This window comes from Procambarus clarkii, chromosome 10, assembly GCF_040958095.1.
Source record: "Procambarus clarkii isolate CNS0578487 chromosome 10, FALCON_Pclarkii_2.0, whole genome shotgun sequence".
Classification (NCBI taxonomy): Eukaryota; Metazoa; Arthropoda; class Malacostraca; order Decapoda; family Cambaridae; genus Procambarus; species Procambarus clarkii.
Window position 1 is genome coordinate 12893264 of NC_091159.1, and position 21045 is coordinate 12914308.

General features: G+C 37.3%; 1 protein-coding gene across 4 annotated transcripts in view; it reads left to right on the top strand.

Annotated features, from left to right (window-relative positions):
- Positions 1 to 21045, top strand: part of LOC123747089 (AT-rich interactive domain-containing protein 3A) — a 455735-nt gene that overhangs the window by 8179 nt on the left and 426511 nt on the right. For 3 of the 4 annotated variants that reach the window (XM_069321600.1, XM_069321603.1, XM_069321602.1), the window contains exon 1: positions 14315 to 14457. The exons of the other annotated variant lie outside the window; for it this stretch is intronic. In XM_069321600.1, the coding sequence (XP_069177701.1) occupies positions 14422 to 14457 (36 nt within the window). In that variant the 5' untranslated portion in view covers positions 14315 to 14421. Of the gene's footprint in view, positions 1 to 14314; positions 14458 to 21045 lie in introns of those variants that run through there. 4 annotated transcript variants of the gene reach the window in all.

The following is a 21045-nucleotide window of genomic DNA, read 5'->3' on the forward strand; positions in this document are numbered from 1 at the left end:
TTATTTAGACCTGGCACAGGTAAGGTTTATGGTTAATCTTTCACTTTTTGGTATGGCCTTTAAAATTCCAATAGTAAAAATATGAACTTTTGTTTTACAACGGTTCATATTTTGGTTCTGTTATTTTTGTAGCAAGAGTTGGATTTTGGTACGCGTGGAGTGCATAGGCTACTGGACTGGCAAATACCTACACGCTCTTCCACCACCGCCCACGGAATGGGTATGGGGTGCATAATAAAGAATCTGATCTCTCCTCCCAGTTGCTCCCTCCTATCTCGCTTCCCGACCGTTCAGTGGCTTATCGTTGCGATATCTGCCCCTTTTTTTTTTTTTTTTTTTTTTAGAACGATACCTGCCACCCTAAAAACGATTAGTTTAACCGCGAAGGGAATGTAAGCGTATGGAATTATTATGTTTTGTCCCGAGGTCTTCGTTCTAACAAAGGCATACGAAATGAAATCACAGTAGCTGATGTGTTTATGAGAAAATCCTTTGAGCAAAACTGGTATGGACCCAGGGTTTTAGGGAACCCCAGGCGTGCACCTTGACCCATGGACCACGATATGCTGAAAATTATACAACCTGGGATAAAATTATACAACCAAGTGGATCCGCCCGGATCCACTCGGAGTCTGGAGACACTAACCTGGTAGCCAACCCAAATTTTACGTATAACCCGCATGCATTCTGTAATGGGGTTCTTCACTAACGATTTTCTCTTGGGTATATCACGTTATTGTGATTTCATTGTGTATTTGAAGGAAGCATTTGGTTGAAAAAAACTTTATCTACACCAGAGTGTATGCAGGTTATATGTAAAACTCAGGTTGGCATTAGCTCGCTGCCTCCAGACTCCTTGTGGATCCGGGTGGTTCACAGGTTATATAATGTTTCGCATATCGTGATTCATGGGTTAAAGTGCTCGTCTGAGGCTACTCAGTACGCTGGTTCGATTCCTGTTTAGCTCCAAAGATTTTCCCACAACGAGCATATTATGACAAGAGAAAGTGAAGATAGGAATTATATCCTCCTTAAATCTTGACTGCCAACATCACCAGCTAAGGTCTCCCAACACTGCAGCTTTAGTATCTTCTATCCTCATCACTCAAACTTCGCTCTCAATATTGCCGTGAGTTCCCACTGCTCTCGTCACTCGCCCCTAGTCAGAGAAGTTTTGTTATGCATGTATGTTGACGGTTCTTTTTACCTTGTTACGGAAGAAAAGTGAGCTGTTGCACAAGTCCAAACCCAACAAATAACATTGGCTGGAAACTGCTTAAAAACTATTCAACAATTGGCTCCCGGTAACACAACAATGGAAAAAACGAAAAGAAAAAGAGAGCAGAGAATGAAGTAGACAGGAAACTGGGATACAGGAGGAAAGCCACAGGTAAGAAAGAGTACATGACGGAGATACAACAGTGATAAAGGCGTTGACTTGTCGCCGCCTCCCGACAGAACACTGACACATCAACACTATATCCTTGCTCGTCCTGCAGCGCTGGAGATATTCAACAGCAGACGCAGCAGTTGTGCCGGGGCTCAACACTATCAACATAACGTAGGAAAGTGGCAACGGTTACAAAACAGTGACAACGGGACAATACTTGCCACAGGACTCTGTGTATCGTCATCAGGACACAAAACAGTGGCAACGCATGCAAGCTTCTCGGCACAAAGCAGCCATTATTACCAGTCTGGCGTGCCTGCCTCGCCGTGGCCTTGTAAGGTGCATCATAATGGCTTTGCCTCCCTGAGCGCCGCCTCCATGTCTGGCTACGCTACCCGCCGACTCCATCAACGTCACCCGTGTTTAATCCAACCTGACCTGCTACTTTGCTCTCTTGCCGTGGAAGTGCTCCTTGCCTCAATCTGCCCGTGTCGGCTTTGGTTCCTTTCGTATGGATGAAACACGTGCAATAAATGTCTCACTAGCCTAACACCCTTTTTGCCTAGGAGTTGCCTGCGCTGATGTGTCTTTGTTGGTCGCATGGCGGTTTTTGTCCGCAAGAAGATGAAACAAAGTGGACATTTTTCAAGGATCCTAATGAACTCGCTACACTTTAAAAAAAAAAGCATCACCATCCCTGGTGCGTGTCTCCATAATAGACTTGAGAATATACTCAGTTGCAGGAGAGGAGGAATAGGTTATTCTGAATTTGTTTGTGTCGTGGTAAAAGCCACATTTAACATTTCCACTCCTATACCAGGAATATGTATCTGATTACAGCGTTCTGCTGAAACGCAGACCTAGCATTAATAATAATATAATTATTATTAATAATAAATATTATTTATTATTATTATTGATGTACTTGGTATTTTTTATCTATAATTATTACTATTTTTATTCAGTTACTTATTAAATTTGATTAAAGCAAATCAAAGCCTAAACTTTTTGTGCTTAGTTATCTATAGCAGTCTGGGTATACTTGAATTTAATTGAACACTAATTTCTATTAGTAGATATTTATTAAGAAGAGTTTTTAATTGTATAATTCTTTAGCAAAATGTTGACGTCCAAAGTGACTTGTTTTGGTCGCCAGCCTGTTGCCAAATGCGTTCGTTCAAGAACTGTTCACATTTCTGGTCATAAGATAGTCGAAGTCGCTCAGTTCGTGCAAAGAGAACATATGTTTGGTGGTCACATGTCGGCCCTCTTGTTTTGATGTGTTATTCTTTGAGGGAGGGGGATGTAGAGAAGATATTTGTTATTTATATTTATTTATTTATTTATACAAGAGTTGTTACATTCTTGTAAAGCCACTAGCATGTATAGTGTTTGGGACAGGTCCTTAATCCTATTTTTCCCGGAATACGACTAGCCAAATCGTTTAACAACCAGGTACCCATTCACTGCTGGGTGAACAGAGGCTGCACTTAAGGACTGTCACTTGACCAATCCTCCCCGGCCAGGATACGAACCCAGCCCAAAGCGCTCGCGAAGCGCCAGGCGAGTCTTACCATTGCGCCACTGGGACTATATTGAGGAAGGTGTGTATTCTGTAGCCTTGGCAAAATTCAGACATACCACATATCTTCTGTGTTGCAGTTTTTAATGTTCAACATTGAGTCGGGCACATTGGGTTTGCCTCTCACTGTATATGCGTTGTTTTCTTGATGTTTGTCTAGAACATCTATATAAGAATGTGTACAGGAAGTTAACATTAGTGGGGGGATTCTTAATGATAAGTTTAATTTGTGAATAGTCGAGTGTTAAACACCCCCCTTAACATCTACCGCATATCACCTTATATTAAATTCAAGTATTGTATTGTCTCAAGTATTGAGACAAGAAAGAATACATCTCAAAGGGATAGAGTAGCTTAGGCTATTTTTACCCCCCCCCCATCTTTCTTATATCACCTTATAGAAGATGGTTTGCTGTGTTCCTCACACATGCAAGACTCCTGACGTATTTGGCTGTCACAGCAGTCACATGTTTTGTAAGGGAAATAATATAAATTATCTTACACATGAAATAAACCTAAAATGAGGTTTCGGTCCGTCGCGGCCTCTTGCTGTCACCGGTTCACAAGGGACGGAAACGTCGTCACTCATTTGTTGGTATGTGTGGGATTGGGTTATCTGTTTCACCCCGTTATTGTGACCTATTCTTTACAATAATAGTATATTTATTTATTATTATGGGTTTATATTATATTATATATATTATCTATAGCAGTCTGGGTATACTTGAATTTTATTGAACACTTATTTCTATTAGTAGCTATTAATTAAGAAGGGTTTTTAATTAATTGAATAATTCTTTAGCAAGATGTTGACGACCAAAGTAACTTGTTTTGGTCGCCAGCCTGTTGCCAAATGCGTTCTTGATGAACCTCGGGACTTTCTTAGCAACTTTAATAACAATGCAAGTCGCGCACTGGAAAAAACATTGTCCAAGCTATTTTGAAACGTAACATGGTCTTACTCTCAGTTACTTCTGAGTATCTAATGTTAATGTGGCCGAGTCTTAGAGACGGTACACATAAATATTTACGAACACACACACACACACCTCAGCCATGAGCTGCAGATAAATATTAGTTGCCTAAGTATTGTAGAACAGCTTAGTAATTATGCGAGTTTTATTCTAGTAACCATGGCTAGCTAGAGAATCCAAAGAATAACCGAGAGGAAACAAATATATAAAGGGAATAACACATTTAAATAAGTAAAGTTGGCATTGAGTACCAAACGCCAAATTTGGTTTATAGTGTAGGAGGAAAATAATTCTAAGTACAGTGTTGATGTTCCAAGGCCCGAAGGCCTTCAGTCATGAAGAAGTGTTGAACATACTTAAGAGTTGAAAACTAACACAAATTAGAAAAGTTTTTTTGGGAAACTAGAGCAATTATTAATAGGCATTGCATCAAACTAGTGGAGTACCACAGGGCTCAGTTCTAACGCCAGTTATGTTCATTATATAAATCGACGAATAATCGATTATACAATAATGTAATTGTATAATTCCACAAGAGGTGATTCAGAATTATATGAATATGTTTGCTGATGATGCAAAGTTACTTGGGAGAATAGAACACTTAAAATGACAGTCATGCCCTTCAAAATGACCTGGACAAAATAAGTGAATGTAGCAACACAGAGATGATGGAAGTCAACGTAAATTAATGCCACGTATTAGAATGTGGAATAGGAGATGGGGGGGGGGGGGGACAAGCCACACTAAACATATAAAATATTGACAAAGATTCTTAAGAATTCTTGACAAAGAAAAATATCTAGGGTGGGTCTACATGGTAAACTGCCACCAGAAGATCACATCGAAGGCAGTTTGAGAGAAGCCTACGCTACATTTTTTAAATTTCAGAACCACTTTAAATTTATGGTTGAAGTAATAGTGGAGAAATTGTCCACGACATTCGTAGGGACATAATTAGAATATGCAGCAGTAGTGTGGTGTCCATATCTCAAGAAGTATACAAAAAAAAAACAAGAGCTATGAGAAGAAGCTTTAGATGTTATATTGGCGAAAGTTAGAAGCTAGAAGGAAAAGTGATATGATCATTAGACACAAATTAGTGACAGGAATCATCGACACAGTTGATATGAAGGAATTGTTGAAACCTGAAACATCAAGAGGCCATAGATTCAAAATAATAATCAAAATCAAATCAAATCAAATGATTATTCAGGTAAAGTACATACATACAAGGTGCGATACGATCATTGATGGATTTATAGATAGAGCTAGTACATAAAATGCCTAAAGCCACTATTACGCAAAGCGTTTCGGGCAATTATAATTAATTATAATAATTCATTGTGTCGGGGAACAAGCAGCCAGTGTGTGTTCATACACGTTAAGCTTATATCGAGGTTCCCCCTCCAAGGTCGAATTACTGACCACGTCCACCTGACAGACTCTTCAGTACCTATTTATTGGTAGGTGAACAGAAGCATTAGGTGATAAAAAATGCCCCCAACCATTTCCATCCCGGCCGAGATTCGAATCCGGAGTTCTAGAACCCGACTGTACTACCAAGACCTTGTAGTAATAATGCAATTATTAGAAACATACAAATTAAAGAAATTAATTCAGATTTAGAAGAACTAAGAAATGCCCAGAGACCTGGAAGCTACAGTATTAAAAGTTATGACAAGTTTTGTAATGATAGGTATTTGTATGGTCAGCACAGTAACCGGACCAGGCAATGTGATGTAGTCATTGCGGGAATTCGCCTTGGCTATAGGCACACATCTGGCAGGTTAGTGAGGCTGAGCCACTACCAGAATACTCAGATTGTAAATTCTGTGATAAACCTTTAATGCATTCACTAGAACACTATATTGCTGAATGTGAAACCGTAAAGGACTTTAGACCTCCTGGCCTCTTGTACTACCAACTGTGTAACTATTTTATTGACTCAGGTGTTCTAGATGACATCCTAACAATTTATCCAAAATTTGCTTGTCCATTTTAAAGAATGAAGAACAATTTTTATTTATATTACTTCTAAGCTGTATCAGTTATGAACCCATCCCTGCCCTTGTGTGGCAGTGCACAATAGAAAGTTGTTTTCACATATCCATATATTAAAACATTGATTGTAACCATGATATATATGTACTTCCGCCTACAGTTTAGACCTATTATGACCCTCTCTCCTGCGTGACAGTGAATACCAGCATTATCCTCACTTTAATAAGACTTAATCGAAATCCTCAGAGTAGGCAAAATTGTAATTAATTTTGTCAATAAAGATGTTAATAATAATAAGTAGTAATGAAACCGTTATACCGAAAAAATATATTAACGTTTTCTTTGGCGAACAGTTAAAAGACGGTTGAAACATTTTAAGTGAGGCGGCGATGGATGCCAAAACCATCAGTACAGTAGTTTCAAAGCGTCGTATTACAAATGTTATTAGGAAGACGGGACACCAGGAGCATAGCTCTCACCCTGTAACCTGGGTAATCACACGCACACTCAAAAGCTCCGCAGATGCAGAGGTATGCAGCAAGACTCGTGCCAGAACTACAAAGATTGGACAAGCGGGAAAGAAATGGAACAACCTTACCACCCTTGAAGAGGCTAGCGCTCGTCTCTCCAAGCACAATTAGCTGCGTGTACACACAATTAGACGACCATCTGCTAGAAAAGTGGGATCCAAGAGCTAAAGCTCGTTCCCACAAACAGAAATAGGTGAATGCTCGCACCGAGACCTTTGTCACGTACATTACTTGCAAATTACTAAAGTGGATAATCATGAGAAAATTAGTGAATCATTTAGAGGGTGAAAACCTTGTCTCCAAATACCAACATGGCTTCAAAGCAAGCAAGTCCTGCTTGATGAACCCTGCTGGAGTTTTACGACAAGGCAACAGCGACAAAGCAGGAAAAGGAAAGATGAACAAATTGTCTTCCTGGACTGTTTAAAGGAGTTTGATTCCGTTCCTCATAAGAAACTTCTATAGAAACTTGAAAATCGAACAGGGGTAAGCAAAAGGGTTCTCGGCTGGATCTGGGAGTACCTTTGGTGAGAAACAGACCTCAGAGTGGAGGTCTGTTTGCCGGACGACTTTGATGAACTTCTAGGATGGTCGGAGAATGTATTTTTCGTCTTCATCCCAGATTAATGAAAGAAAATGAAAAGGATTGAGCAAGCTTCCCCATTAAACATATTGAAGTGTAAGATAGACTAACTCCTTGAAACAATATTGGAGTTTGCATAAGCCCCAGCTTTGCACCGTAGGCTCACTTAAGATAACACTAGTAAGAAAATACTGGGGCCATACGATTGGATCGAACCCGCGTCCCTAGACGTTCCAGGCATACATACTTCTGACTGCCTGGGAAACCCTGGGACAGTTTTGATCCAATCGTATAGCCTCTTTTATTTTCTCATCGATACGTCATGATTTTATTGTGTATATCGTCAGCTTATGCGAAACTGGCAAATAGTAGCATTTCGGAACCTAGAATCGCGTTCTCTAATACGTCTCATTTTGTATGCTATTCAATTCAAATAATTTTATTGAGGTATAAATACACACGAAGGGATAAGGTAGCTCAAGCTATTCTCATTCCTTTCAGTACAACGTATTCATATATATATATATATATATATATATATATATATATATATATATATATATATATATATATATATATATATATATATATATATATATATATATATAATGTCGTACCTAGTAGCCAGAACGCACTTCTCAGCCTACTATGCAAGGCCCAATTTGCCTAATAAGCCAAGTTTTCATGAATTATTTGTTTTTCGACTACCTAACCTACCTAACCTAACCTAACCTAACTTTTTCGGCAACCTAACCGAACCTAGCCTATAAAGATAGGTTAGGTTAGGTTAGGTAGGGTTGGTTAGGTTCGGTCATATACCTAGGTTAATTTTAACTCCAATAAAAAAAAATTCACCTCATACATAATGAAATGGGTAGCTTTATCATTTCATAAGAAAAAAATTAGAGAAAATATATTAATTCAGGAAAACTTGGCTTATTAGGCAAATCGGGCCTTGAATAGTAGGCCTAGAAGTGCATTCTGGCTACTAGGTACGACATATATATATATATATATATATATATATATATATATACATATATATAATATATATATAATATATATATAGACACATTACCAACAATCAACATATTACGAAACATATTCTGAGGGATTGTATGCTATGGTCTCCAGTGTACAAAATAAAGATTGGAGAGATATAATAATTTTGCACCAAGATTGTAACCCTTTGTTGAATTGTCTGAATGTCTCTTCAAATTGTCTATATACCTAGTCATAAAAGTATTTGTGTGTACGTCTGGTAACATACTACTTGTGTAAAGGAAGAAATGTATGTTTATCTCTCAGAATGTTGGATAATATGCACAGAAATCACAATTGCGTGATGCACCAAATGAACAAATCCACAAGGGCCGTGATGAGGGTTCAAACTTACGCTCGGGATGATCCCTGACGCTGCCTTAGTCGACTAGGCCACAACGTGGTAAAAGAATTGCAACCGGGAATTCCACTGACTTCACACGGATCCTGCAGCCTCTCCGAGACACAAACCAGGGTTTTACACAATTCCCCAAGTACTCGGGCTCTGCCAACAAGCTGTTCTACCTCTTCGCCCTCACTTCAATGCACTTTGAAGGTTTGTGTCTCGGAGAGGCTGCAGGATCCGTGTGAAGTCAGTGGAATTCCCGGTTACAATTCTTTTACCATGTCGTGCCCTAAAGATTGATAAAGATAAACTAAACGTGGCACTAAAGATTGATAACCCAAATAAATTTTTCATGAATATGATACCAACATCAAATCATATATCAGACATCAATCTATCCCCACTGGATTTTGAAGAAGCCATAAACAGTATGCCTATGCCCTCTGCACCTGGCCCTGATTCTTGGAACTCCATATTTACCAAGAACTGTAAAAAAAACACTATCGCAGGCCCTTCACATTCTTTGGAGACAAAGTCTAGATACTGGCGTTATCCCTGACATACTAAAAAAAAGCAGAGATAGCACCACTCCATAAAGGAGGAAATAAGGCAGAGGCAAAAAATTACAGACCGATAGCACTAACATCGCACATCATAAAAATCTTTGAGTGCTAAAAAGTAAGATCACAATACATGGAATCACAGCATCTCCTTAACCCCGAACAACATGGTTTCAGAACAGGGCGCTCTTGCCTGTCACAGTTGCTGGACCACTATGATATGGCCTTAGATGTCATGGAAGACAAACAAAACGCTGATGTAATTTACACAGATTTCGCAAAAGCCATTGACAAATGTGACCATGGTGTTATTGCACATAAAATGCGTTCAAAAGGAATTATCGGAAAAATAGGCAGGGAGGGAGGGAATTATCACAGGAAAGCGCCAAGCCATTGCGACTATATAGCACTGGGAAGGGAAGGATAAGGATTTAGGATGGGACGGGGGGGTGGGGGGGGAGGAAGGAATGGTGCCCAACCACTTGAACGATCGGGGATTCGATCGATTGCCGACCTGCATGAAGCGAGACCGTCGCTCTTCCGTCCAGCCCAAATGGTTGGGTAGGAAAACAGAACAGAATCCAATGTGTAATAGTCAACAAAATAAAATCCGGTCCATCAACCGTGAAGAGCTGTCCCCCAGGGTACTGAGCTTACTTCAGTACTTTTTCTCATCCTCATATAGAACATAGACAAGGACACTAGCTATAGTACTCTATCATCTTTTGCAGATGACACTAGGATTTTCATGAGAGTAGACAACATAGAGGACACGGCAAACCTCCAATCAGATGTAAATCAGGTCTTTCTATGAGCTACAGAAAATAATATGGTGTTTAACGAAGATAAGTTCCAGCTCATGCGCTACGGAAAAAAATGAAAATATAAAAACGGAAACCACGTACAAAACTCAGGCAAATCATAACATAGAACGAAAAGGCATTGTAAAGGATCTGGGTGTACATGTCGGAAGACCTTACCTTTAAAGAACACAATAAAGTAGCCGTCACAACTGCAAGAAAAATGACAGGTTGGATAACAAAAACCTTTCGCACAAGAGATGCTATACCGATGATGATACTTTTCAAAACGCTTGTGCTCTCTTGAGTGGAGTACTGCTGCACAATGACAGCCCCTTTCAAAGCTGGAGAAATTGCTGACCTGGAGAGCGTGCAGAGATCCTTTACTGCTAGAATCCACTCAGTAAAACATCTAAACTACTGGGACCGACTAAAAAGCCTAAATCTGTATTATCTTGAGTGCAGGCGGGAGAGATACAAAATAATTTACACGTGGAAAATAATAGAGGCTGGTCCCAAACCTGCACACAGAAATAACATCACATGAGACCAAAAGGCATGGCAGGATGTGCAGAATACCCCCGTTGAAAAGCAGAGGTGCAACAGGTACTCTCAGAAAGAACTCTATTAACTTCAGAGGCCCGCGGCTGTTAACACGCTTCCACTACACATAAGGGGCATAACTGGCTGACTCCTCACAGTGTTCAAGAGAGAACTCGATAAGCACCTCCAAAGGATACCTGATCAACCAGGCTGTGACTCATACGTCAGGCTGCGAGCAGCCGCGCCAAACAGCCTGGTTGACCAGTCCAGCAAGGAGGAGGCTTGGTCGATGACCGGGCCGCGGGGACGCTAAGCCCGCAAACACCTCAAGGTAAGGTCAAGGTGGCCTAGTCGACTAAGGCAGCGTCAGGGATCATCCCGGGCGTAAGTTCGAACCCTCATCACGGTCCCTGTGGATTTGCTCATTGGGTAATATGTGTATTGTTTGTGATGTGTATATATATATATATATATATATATATATATATATATATATATATATATATATACATATATACATATATATATATATATATATATATATATATATATATATATATACATATATACATATATATATATATATATATATATATATATATATATATATATATACATATATATATATATATATGTACATATATATATATATATATGTACATATATATATATATATATGTACATATATATATATATATGTACATATATATATATATATATATATATATATATATATATATATGTACATATATATATATATATATGTACATGTATATATATATATATATATATATATATATATATATATATATATATATATATATATATATATATATGTATATATATATATATATATATATATATATATATATATATATATATATATATATATAGATGTATATATATATAGATGTACTCACCTAATTGTGCTTGCGGGGGTTGAGCTTTGGCTCTTTGGTCCCGCCTCTCAACTGTCAATCAACTGGTGTACAGATTCCTGAGCCTATTGGGCTCCTCTATCATATTTACATTTGAAACTGTGTATGGAGTCAGCCTCCACCACATCACTTCCTAGTGCATTCCATTTATTAACTACTCTGACACTGAAAAAATTCTTTCTAACGTCTCTGTGGCTCATCTGGGTACTAAGTTTCCACCTGTGTCCCCTTGTTCGTGTCCCACCCGTGCTGAAGAGTTTGTCTTTGTCCACCCTGTCAATTCCCCTAAGAATTTTGTAGGTGGTTATCATGTCTCCCCTTACTCTTCTGTTTTCCAGGGATGTGAGGTTCAGCTCCTTTAGCCTTTCCTCGTAGCTCAATCCTCTCAGTTCCGGGACGAGCCTGGTGGCATACTGCTGAATCTTCTCTAACTTTGTCTTGTATATATATATATATATATATATATATATATATATATATATATATATATATATATATATATATATATAATGTATATATGTATATAGATATATATAGATGTGTATATATATATATATATATATATATATATATATATATATATATATATAATGTATATATGTATATAGATATATATAGATGTATACATATATATATATATATATATATATATACATATATATATATATATATGTGTGTGTGTGTGTGTGAAAAAGCTGCATGAACGCGCAAGCCATAGATCACTAAGAACTCTTTAACCAGGCCAGGATTCGAACCCATGCTGTGTAGGATCACCCCTAAACTTACCCAATTTAAGGGTGACCACCGCATCAATGATCGTCATAGACGATCATTGGTGCGGTGGTCACGGTACTGCGTACGTTTAGGGGTGATCCTAGAAGGCATGGGTTCGAATCCTGGCCGGGTCAGAGTTCTTAGTGATATATATATATATATATATATATATATATATATATATATATATATATATATATATATATATATATATATATATTTCATTGAATATGACCGCATATTCTGTATTTATTATTTTCTGGTTTAGGGCTTCTATCCCTCTAACTATTTTCTTAGCATCAGGGCTTAATTGAAATAGGAGTTCTCCAAAACTCATTTTCGTACTTTTAAGGTGAAGAAAAGAAGTGATTTACTATAGAGTGTATTACACTTATTTGTATAATTTGCACGACGTTTCGAACCTCCATGGTTCATTCTCAAGTGAACAGATCTTACAATACTATTAGTATTGTAAGATCTGTTCACTTGAGAATGAACCATGGAGGTTCGAAACGTCGTGCAAATTATACAAATAAGTGTAATACACTCTATAGTAAATCACTTCTTTTCTTCACCTTAAAAGTACGAAAATGAGTTTTGGAGAACTCCTATTTCAATTAAGCCCTGATGCTAAGAAAATAGTTAGAGGGATAGAAGCCCTAAACCAGAAAATAATAAATACAGAATATGCGGTCATATTCAATGAAACATGTTTGAAAGAAAACCTGCTGCCAGTATACACCAATATATATATATATATATATGGGTAATATAATGTGTGTGTGTGTGTGTGTGTGTGTAAATGTATATGTGTAAATGTAAATGTATAAATATATATGTGTGTGTGTGTGTGTGTATGTAAATCACGAAAAATAAACACGTGATTAAAAATGTGACAGTGTCAGACCACGGAGGAAGAATTGAAACAGGAATTTCCTTCCTGGTTGGAAGGAAAACTGATATAAATCATAAATATATAAAAACTATAAAACTGATATTTGGAGAAGGTCTAGAGTTATTCCACCAGGTAACTATCACAGATGAGATTAGTAAAACAGGGGAGATATGATCACCACATAGAAAATGCTCAGGAAAATTGAAAGGATAGACAAAGACTTGTTCTATAGCATCAAAGGTACACGGAGAAGGGAACACTGGTGGAAGCTATGTGCCCGCATGAACTATAGGAATGTTAAAAAAAAATCTGTCACTGCAACAGATAGAAAGAACTAGGAAGTTTGAGAAGCAGTCTATAATGACAGCTTGAAATGTAGGTAAGACAAAGCCCAAAAGTGTACGGTAATACACCGTGTACATAGTGTGTACCAGTCGATTGATTGTTGCTATGGAAGTCACAGGAGCTGAAGCTCAACCCATCGAATACAGCTAGGCGGATGCATCTAGGTGAGTACACACGCCCTCACCACTAACCGCACCACCATCTGGGTGCGTCTCCAGCAAGTATTGATTTATTGCAAGCAGCAGCCCAGATGCTATTGATTACCTGGGAAAATATGGCAAATTAATGCTATGAAATTTTACCACATGTTGTACATTTAGGGAAGCCCATGATTGCATATTTTAAGCAATGGTATGTTAAGAAATTATTAGAATAATCTCTTATGATCAGTTCTAGAAGCGGGTGGCACTCTTACCTTTAAGAAAAAAAAGCGCCAGCATATTTGGGTTTTATTTACAGGGCTATGCGGACCTCGCAGGACGCGAGTGGGCGGCAACTTGCGGGTTTACAGCGTAATTTCCTGTGATCGCGGACACCATCATGTGCTATCAATTTGATATCAAACTCCGCCCCACGGCGCAAACTGGCCATTACGGGGTGGCGGCGGCGCGGGGCTCGCCACTGGTGACGTAGAGGGCCACCGCGGCGCTATCAAACTGCTATCATTGGTGGATCAGGCGGCATCAAACTCCGCCTCCATGATAGCCACGCCTCAAGCCGCGCACCCATTGGTTGCCACCTCGCATCCACTCCTACTAAATCTACCCAATACTCCGAAATCCTACCTCTAATTAACGTAAAACTTCATCCCTTGTGCCCTTGCAATCGCTCCGAACAGTGGGAGATGGTGCCGCAAGGACGTCGCTAGCGGTAGTACGCGACAGCGACGGTAGTTACGAGTATTATAAGGCGTAATCGGGCGTGATATCGCTTGTTTGCGGTGGTGACGTCTGGCAGCGCGGCCAGACTGGGGCTCTCGCTCTAAGATTCCCTCAGTTGTATTCCGTGGTCCGTGTGACGTAGTGTGTGTCCTTCTTGAAACATTTTGATTTACGCAGTGGTTCCTCCAAATCCGTCAAGATTCGGGTCAAAAACAGAGAGCCCGTTCCCGTGTACCAGATGGAGCACCCGGAGATCGACGACGATGGTCGCATGGTGAGTGATGTAGCTAACTTTTGGGCGTTTTTAGTCTCCGAAATGCTCTTGAGGAGCGGGGTCGCATGGGCGGTCTCTACGCTGGTTTGTTTTGGTTGTAAAATTGTGCACATTCCATGATAGCCACGTGGGCGGTGGTGGGCGTGGTGGGTGTGCTAGTGATGGTGGGCGTGGGCTGTGTCTCGAGAACGGGACAGTTTTAACAGTGATATTGTTAAGGGACTGACAATGTTATTGAACGCTTGCAGGCCAGAGTGTTTTAATTTATATACACGGTTCCAGTACTTGATTACCTATTTTATGTTGGAATTTAGTTTATGTAATTTTGTTTTCATAGCTGTATTATAAATCAAAAGGAATACATATCAATCATCAATTAAATAAATTGTATAATTAGAAGTGCATTTGTATAAAGTTAAAACAAATTGTTTTATAAGAAAAGTATTTGAAATTGTTGATATAAAAATAAGGGTATCAAATGACATTAATATGATATGCATATATGATAACAAAAACACATTTATAATGTATCAGGAATTAGTCATATTTTATAAATATTAAAAAAATCTGGAATTAATTTTTATAATATTCAAAGTCATATTCCTATGCTAATAAAAATCAAAGTAAACACCACCAAGAACATAAACATTTCTGAAAATAATGGTATGTAGCCTTCAAGATGCAGCGTTGAAAATGCGTGAAGTCTGAAGACTGTGATAGTGTAACCTTAGGTGGAACTAGAGTGCATAATATGTTGGGGACGGAGGTAAACTTATATAACCCCCACAAATATTAATAAGCGTAACTTTGAAATCTATTATTCACTGTGTTTTTAACTTCATAATTGGTGTGAAATTATATCTCGCACAGTTCGTATGGAAAACTTTTCTTGCCGAGATTGAAATCTACTATGAAACTAATTCACAGAATCAAAATCTTAAAAATTAAATATGGGTCTATGTAAAGGATATTCTTCTGTTATGAATGTTAACTGGTAAAGTATGAGTTACTACTAATAATATTGTCATTAAATTTGCTTCGAAATCGTGGAGTAAATAGTAATAATTCCATTTAAGGAACACAATTACGTTACGTATTCTAAGCTAAATAAATATAATAATATAACTAATGCTGTTATTTTCGAAACCATTAGAAATAGACTACTGAGTGCCACAGCGTAACGGTAGATTGATTGAATGTGGATTATCATTATCTCAAATCCTCTAGAAGCCATGTAGGTTGTGCATTTGACAGTCCCACAAAAACTTAATGCGAAGGGAAATGTCAAGCAGTCATTATGACTCCTTTCTTGTGCAGAGTTTGTAGTGGCCGACGCTCCGGACACATGTTGTGACACCACTGTCTAGTAATTTCTATTAGGTACATAATCCTGGCTTATATATATATATATATATATATATATATATATATATATATATATATATATATATATATATATATATATATATATATATATATATATATATATATATATATATAAAACATGCTTTAACAGGAGTTAAACAGTTATATGTTTTAACAGGAGTTAAAACAACTTGGAAATCATAGTTATAACAACAGTTGATAATAAATTGATCAAACAGAACTACTCAATGGCCGGTATCCAACGTTTTCACAATATTTAGGTTTGTCAGTCTTTAGGCTTGCACTCTGCTGCTTCAGTTTATATATATATATATATATATATATATATATATATATATATATATATATATATATATATATATATATATATATATATATATATATATATAATATATGATGTGTAGTTATAAGGTTTTAACCCTCTTTCATGGTCTGTGTACGAACCATGTTAGACTATGCAAAAAGGAAAAATAGGTATTAATACCGCCATTCGTACGAAGCGCATGGCTTGTCGAAGCAAACGTTGTCCGAAACGCGAGACTTGCCGTTGGTAATCTGAGTGATGGTTATTTCTTTATTTATTTATTTATTTATTTATTTATTTATATACAGGAAAGCACATTGGGTTTGTGAGAGTACATAACATTGGTGTTCTTACATTCTTGCAAAGCCTCAAACACGCATAGCGTTTCGGGCAGATAACATGTTGTGAATGAGTAACGTTGAAGATAAATAATAGGAGTTATAACTCATAAATCTGTTATTGCTATTGATTGTGCAAGTGAAGGATTTTGTCACCAGTTCTTCAAATGAATATTTCGAATTATTATTCACTCATAACTGTGAAAAGTTTTTACGAGAAAATAAAGAATACATCAGAATGTACATAATTCCTCATAATTATAGTTATAACTGAAAGAGGTAACGGTGAACTTAAATCTAATTAAAACCCCGTTGCATATTGAATAGCTTGAGGTTGATCCTGGCAGATCAACCAGGCTGTGATTCGTACGTCAGGCTGCGAGCCTTGTTGATCAAACGACCAACCGGGAGGCCTTGTCGGAGACCGGGCCGCGGGGCCACTGATCCCTAGAAGCTATAAAAGGTAGGCAGCGGTTCAAATGTTATGGGTCGAGTGAATACCGGTATAACATTATTACGGGATATACCGGTATATCCCGTAAAACAAATGGAGGAAAGTGTATTCTGTCTCGACCTCTCATGATAATATTACGTATACAACTTGGATAATGTAAAATTCCTTATCAGTGTGGGCTTCACCAAGTGTTATACCGGTATCCAGTCAGGGACAGGGAGACAGACGCTATCAGTGAAAAGCCAGGCTATGTCCATGTGTTAACTCATTCAGTTACTGGCGTGACTAAACAATGCTGAACGTGACCTAGCGACGTGCATGGCAATATTGAATTTTTGTTTTATATCAAGGTAATTGTGGGGAATGAAGTTTTCGTGTTTTAAAAATATATTAGAGTTTAATGTAAATATTTAAATTGTAAATAAGTATCGACTGGTGACTTGCAGGTGTTTAGTGTCTGGGCTACGCTGTGTAAAATGTCTGGTTAGGTAAGGTAACCAGCTCTGAAATAGACGGCTGGCCAACATGTGGATAGAAAATGTATTATTATTTTGTTTATGAAGCTTATTTGTTTAACATTTAAACAATTATATTAGTTATTCTTTGTCAATTATATAATCGCTAGTAATCAGGTATTTTTTGTTATTAATATATCACATTTATCGGTTGTATATTTATAAAACAATAATCTATGGTATAGTTGTACAACTGTTCATTGCCTGAAAGGGTCTATCAACATTTTCGTTATTTGTCATAAAGATCCGGTTGTCAACAGCACATAAGCCAATTAGGGGATTAGGGTTCAATCCCTTTACAATATTATTATAGCATTTATAATGTCGATATATATATAGTTAATTTAAAGAGTGCCGGGCAGCATAAAATGAAATAAGGAATCTAGAAACCAGAAAACCACTCTTAGTACGGATTGGGGTAGTTTACATTGGCAGTCATTTAATAGGCATGTGGTAGGCTACAACTTTCCTTGAGCCGGGCAGGTTATGACCGCCTTCCTTGTATCATGCCGGCTACCCCCGTCTCATAACCAGTCTTGCTTTGTAGGAAGTATATCGACAACAATATCGTTCCCAACAAGCTGCATCTTCTCATTTTCCAAACTAGCTTGTCATTGTCTTGTTCCTGTAATGACAGGTTAAGCACTGCCAAGCAGGCCAAACATGGTCATGCGCTTGTTAGTGAAGGTCCCCCCAAGCAGGTCAAATACTGTCATGCAGTTATTAGACCAGGTAACAGGTAGACCAAATACTGCCATGCACTTGTTAAACTAGGGACCCAGACAGGCAAACACTGCCATGCAATTCTAATGAAAGTTGCAAAGCGGTTTTTGTATCTGTTAGAAAAGGTACTAGGTAGACTAAGTACTAGGTACTAAGTAGACTAAGACACCCGCAAGGTCTGGTGCGGCTGTGTGCTGTGTGCCCCGGAAGTTTTTGTCTCGCAATTAATCAGAAATAACATTGTATAAAACAGTTATTGAATATCCATGTACAACACTTATTTGCTTTTAATGATGAAATACGAGGAAAGCAAGTCACCACGAGCATACCTCTCATCGTGTAATCTGAGTGCATTTGAGTATACACGAATACATTAATATAATCACACGCATCAAAATATATCAATCCGCATCTTTTACACCTGACTAAGTGACACGTAACAGGTGGCATTTAATTCATATGCTAATCAAATGACTATGTTCATATTGAAATTCATATTAACTGTGTACACATGTACATTTATTAATGAAGATAAATGTATCTACTCTTTTCTGAATGATCATATTGATCAACACGGGATATCATTTGCACTGTGTTTTATCTAGATTTGTAATGTAGTAAATTTTCAATTTACTACAATTTTTAGTAAATTTTCATGTATCCAATAGTAAATTTTCAATTTACTATTGAAATTTACAATAGTAAATTTTCAATTTACTATGGTAAATGTTCTAAATTTAATTAAAACCATTTAAATAAAATAAAATTTCTAGTAAATTTTCAATTTACTACCTTAAACTATGTCATTAAGAATCAATACTTCGGTGAAGGTTCATTAGTTCCACGGAGCCTGGCAGGCTCGTTCCTGGTGGACGCCCGGGCCGCGGGGATGCTAAGCCCCGAAAACCTCTCAAGGTAAGGAGCCTCTTGGACCAAATATCACAAGTCAAGCCTGGCCCGTCCGGGCTTGGGTTAGAGAAAAACAAAACAAAACTACAAGAATCCACTAAAGGTATAAATTTATACAACTGAAAGTGTACTCGCGTCCTATGTTCAGGACTAAATACTATTTGGTGATTGGTGAGTAAGTTAGTATCAAGATCTTAATAATTTTGCAGAAGTTGATAGGCTTTAAGCTCGACACTAAACTAAAAATTTTGTCTTGAAATGTTAAATCAATAACTGGAATATGTTGCAAATTGTTTTATAGTAAATGTGAAAATGGTAAGCAACATACATAAGAAATTGGATACGACTGCTCATTTAAAACGCTGAATTTATATGCTTCTTAATTTCCTAATTATGATTATAAATTTGGTAAAATTAAGTATAATTTCGACGACTAATAAGTAAAATATACGTAAGGCTAATTTTACTTTCGTTGCCCCTCGGGTTCGAATGAGCAGGGTCGTGTTTTTCGAGTTTTTGTTCATTTGGCCTTGTTTGTGTGTGTTGTATTTGTGCGTTGTGTGGTGCTGTGTTCAGCTGTTTTTACGGCCTTAGTTTTTGTGTGCCCCGTTGTTTCCCCACCTGTATGGTTTTTATGCACATTCGTACGCACTACCGGTAACTGTTTATTGGTCGGGTTTGTACGCAGAGAGGAATTTTGAAGTTACTCCGTTTTCTGTCATTCTTGAGAATATCCTTCTTTTTTTATTAAGAAATATTCAGTCGGGGGCTACAGATTTTGCTCATAACCAACAACTCTGCGAGACTAAGACGGCTGTATAATTAATATCTGTATGTAAAGAACAACAACGCTTCGTCTAGTTTGTGTAATAGGTCGTGTTATGTGCAATTGGTCACATATGCAACCTACGGCTGTTATTTGATAAAGTTGTGAATTGTAATAATAAAGATGTTAGTAGTCCCAGTTCCCGCTGGATGGTGTTAATGACTCAGACTAGTCAGTGTTAGTAGGCTTCGATCGTATGCGTTACAAAAGGCATAAAAATTTCGTTCCTGAAAATGGAAGCGGCTGGCGAAAGTGACGTACTATTCCGTTTTCTGTTATGGGTCCTCTGGTAGGGTAGGAGAGGACACTTTAAATTGACCGTTTTCTTGACGTTGGGAAACCTTAGGAGGACGGGCTGCCCACAGATAGTGTATAGACTTGTGGTCTTGGATAAGGTTGGATTCTCCCTCTGTACGGTCCTCCAAATTTGCTTTCTGTTGTGATGTGAAAAATTAATGAGTTTTTAACTACAGTACTTAACAAAATCTTTTTAAAGCTGTTTTTATATGAAATATTAAACCATTACCAAACGCTCTTCTTTGTCACAAAAAGTCTAGTTGAATCAGCGTTCATTTAAATTTAAGTCAATTTATATTAGATGATAGTGATCTAATTGAGGACTTCGCTTACAATGAGATTTGATAAGTTTCAATAAATATTCAATTGAACATTAATAATTAAATAATTGGTTATTACATTATATCCTGATGGGTTTTCTTAGTGTCCCGTTCCTTCTTTTGTTTGATCTTGGTAAGAGCATTACATCTTTGATGGTAACAGCATTTGCATTGTTGCAAGGAGTAAGTCATAACAACGTGGCTGAAACAAATAGCTCCGATCCATATATTGGATCCATATTATATATATATATATATATATATATATATATATATATATATATATATATATATATATATATATATATATATGCGAACAAGCCAGAATGGTCCCCAGGACTATATTTCAAGGGACTATATATATATATATATATATATATATATATATATATATATATATATATATATATATAAAATAAGTGACACTGGATTTCATGTACAGCGTGTGTGTGTATATATATATATATATATATATATATATATATATATATATATATATATATATATATATATATA